Consider the following 3498-nt stretch of genomic DNA (forward strand, 5'->3'; position numbering starts at 1 on the left):
TGCTAGGGCATTATTTTGTTAAGATGATGAAAATAGCAAGAATTTCCAGAGACCCAACACCTCACATTACTAAAGTAGGTTGGGGAGGTTTATTGATTTCAGGGGTCCTAGTGTGTTTTTGGAGGAAGAGAATCTCCTGAGGGTGTCCCAAACAAAAGAAGCCAATCTCAGCTTGTTCCTGCATCTCCGCTTTATCCAAATTGTCCAAATTATCTCCACTTCACTTGAAGTGGTGGAAGTAGAGGGTACAGCCCAACCTCTCTCTTCATATCTAAATGCCAAGTTGCCTCAGTTTGGAGTTGTACAGATGTAGAAAAGGCCTGTACAAGAGACAGAAGGTTTCACATTTTGTCACAGCAAGTCACTCCAGAAGCTGTTTCACAAGTGATGCTTAACAGTGGGAGGAAGAGGAGAGTCATTTGTTGGTTTGACTTTTCCTGGCGCAGATTTTTTTAAAAAAAACAAAAACAAAACTGCCCTGGCAACAATGAACATTTTATTTGATTTCATTTAAGAAAAAAAAAAACCAAACACGTATCCCTCTGTCTCATGCATCAGAATTATGACGTTTCCAACTTTTTCAGACAAAAACATTGGATCGAAAAAGTAGGGGAAATATCCCAGCTTATAGGTTCAATGAGAAAATGATCACCAGGTATTGCGTACTGAATTTTCAAGTGTGGGAAATGGGACATGGATGGGAAATGGAAGGACACTGTGGCTTAGGGTGGCAACATTGGGGGGGTGGGGTCCTCCCTCCCCCCAAAAGCAGATACCAGCTTCAGAAAGCTCATTTTCCTGAGAAACACGGCAGGGGACATAAGGGTTAACTTTTCTCCTCCGGGGCTGCTTTGTTCTCATTAATTATCTCCACCCCACCCACTGATGCAATGCTTGCCTATAGTACACATTTTTATATGCTTAATATTATATCTGCCTGTAATCTGCATATACACTTCATGTTTCTTAAAATAACCACCACATAACGAGATACTTACAACAATGCTTACAACTGTATAAAGATACTGTATGTATGTGTTAACATCATTATAAAATTGTACTGCAGATATACAGCATGAAGAGAGAGCTTTTGCGCTCAGGTCTGGCCTATGGGCTTTCTGTAGGCAACTGGCTCGCTGTGGTGAGCAGGAGCATAGGAAGGGGGTGCGGGGTGTGTGGCCCGTCCCGGGTGTCATCCTTGAGGGGGGATGTGACAAAATGCAGCACTTACCGCAGGGCCTGTCCTGAAACGCACCCGAACCAAGTGTCTCTCCTGGGAGTGACGCAGTTGCTTGGGGCCCCACGCTCCCCAAAATGGCAGCATGGGTCTTGTGTCTGCCAGGCGGACTCCGTGGGCAGCTCACTATGGCACCCTCCTGGGCAGATCGCCACCATGCCCCTGAGTGCGGATTGTCATGGTCATGGTGTCCCTGTGGACAGATCACCCCACCCCCATTGGCGGATCACCCTGCCCCCATGGGCAGATCGCCCCGGAGCAGCTAGCTACACCCCCTGGCAGTGAGAACAGGATGCTGGACCGGATAGGCCACTGGCCTGATCCAGCAGGCTCCTCTTTAGGTTCTTCTCCACTTCTCCCTCATTGCAGTGTTTCTCTTTGACCTCCTCTCACTGCTTAATAAAACTCACACAACTCTTTCTCCATTCCTTTCCTACCCTACTCCAATTCTAGCCGGTGGTGTGTGGTGTCAGACTAAGGACCTGGTTGACCAGGGTTCAAATCCCCACTCAGCCACAAAGCTCACTGGGTGACCTGGGGCCAGTCGCTGCCTCTCAGCCTAGTGTACTTCACAGGGTTGCTGTGGAGATTAAATGAAAAGAAGGAGAACTACGTACACTGCCTTGAGGAAAAGTGGGGGGTGTATGCAATAAATAAATAAGGAAGGAAGGAAGGAATCCACCATTTGCAAAGCAGTAATATCACTTGAAAGCAAGCCATATTGCGATAAGAAATAAATTGTGTGCTGTTTGCCTTCATTCATATAATTAATTCTGGCTACAAGTTTTATGTGGCATCATTTGGGTTTCATTAATCTTAGCATCCAATATCCCTTGCACATGTTCACATGTTAAATACAGTACAAAGAGAAACTTTCGACATTCATCACGAAAGAGGCCACAGCAGCCGGGAAAAGCCCATATTTACAGCACCACGCTAGCCACGATGCAATTGGTGGCCGGTCCTATTTTTTTCCTCGGCCAGGCGAACATTTTCTTCAGCTCCCCCCTGAAGCTGTCATGCAGCCAGGCATAAAGGAATGCATTTGTGCAGGCAGACATCATAGCAAACCAGTGGCAAAGCAGCTGGATGAGATTGAAATACTGCTTGTCTATCAGCTTGATATCAATGTCCTTGATCACATTAAAGATGTGCAAAGGCAGCCAGCAAACCCCGAAAGCAACCACCACCAGGACCAGCAGGCGAAAGGTCTTCCTCCTCCGGGCTCGGTCGCACTCCGCTTGGTTCTGGGTGACGTTGCCAGGGACAACTCTGTTTTTCAGCTTGACGGATATTCTCAGGTAGGAGACAGAGATGACTGCCAAGGGCAGGACGTAGGTGAAAATGAGGGTGTTGTAGGCATAAGCTAAGCGATCTCTCTTCCTGTCAAACCAAAATTCTTCGCAGATGGAGAAGTCCAGCTCTGGGAACTCGGCATAGTATGTGCGCAGCAGGGCTGGGGCAGCCAGCACACAGCTCAGCAGCCAAATGCCAGCCAGGATATAGGTGCAGATCCGTATGGTGAGCCTCCTGCGGAGGGGATACACCATAGTGTAGTATCTGTCCACAGCAATGACAGTCAGGGTGAAGACAGACACAAACACCGTGACTGGCTGCATCAGGAACACAAAGTAGCACATGAAGTGCCCGTAGACCCAGCCTCGGGGCTCAAAGGCATACGCCAAGGTCAGGGGGACGCAGGTGGCACACATGAGCATGTCCGAAAAGGCAAGGTTGCCTACCAGGAAGTTGGTGACATTGTGCATCTTTTTGGTCTTGCAAATAACGTAGATGAGGAGATAATTCCCAATGATGCCCACGAAAACCACGAGGGAGTAGCAAGGGATGATGAGCGGCTTGAAGAACTGAACCAGCTGGAGCCCCAGGAAGAGACTGCTGGTGTTGCTGTGGGTTGCTGAAAGAAAGCTCTGGGAAGTCAGATTCTCCAGATTCATTGTCCTTTTTCCTTTGCAGTCTTGGGTCGACTAGAGCACAAGCATACACAGGCGCACACTCATTCACTTTGGGTCAGCTTGAATGAATAATAGAGTTGCCCCCATAGGGAATATATGCTCATCTGCAAAAGAAAAGAAAAAGCCTTGACAGCTGGGTGTGTTTTCCTTTTCTTCCAAGTGCAATTTGATTACTGATGTTCTCTCTTTCATTGCACGTTAACCCAGTAACTTCACAAGCATGCAGTTTAATAGGTAAAAAAAAAAATGAGGGTACTTACAGCTCTTGTCTCCAGAAGTCATTTGATT

At 47.3% G+C, this 3498-nt stretch overlaps 1 protein-coding gene across 1 annotated transcript; it reads right to left on the minus strand.

Annotated features, from left to right (window-relative positions):
* Positions 1-2160: 2160 nt before the first annotated feature.
* On the minus strand, positions 2161-3195 carry LOC118096500 (prolactin-releasing peptide receptor-like). The gene has a single exon (XM_035138412.2). It carries the CDS (start codon positions 3190-3192, stop codon positions 2161-2163), a length of 1032 nt encoding a protein of 343 aa, XP_034994303.1. The 5' UTR covers positions 3193-3195.
* Positions 3196-3498: the final 303 nt, after the last annotated feature.

The sequence above is a fragment of the Zootoca vivipara genome, chromosome 5 (assembly GCF_963506605.1).
Source record: "Zootoca vivipara chromosome 5, rZooViv1.1, whole genome shotgun sequence".
Taxonomy (NCBI): domain Eukaryota; kingdom Metazoa; phylum Chordata; class Lepidosauria; order Squamata; family Lacertidae; genus Zootoca; species Zootoca vivipara.

Coding starts and splice junctions, on each gene's coding strand:
- LOC118096500 (XM_035138412.2), bottom strand. CDS start 3,192: ATGAATCTGGAGAATCTGACTTCCCAGAGCTTTCTTTCAGCAACCCAC.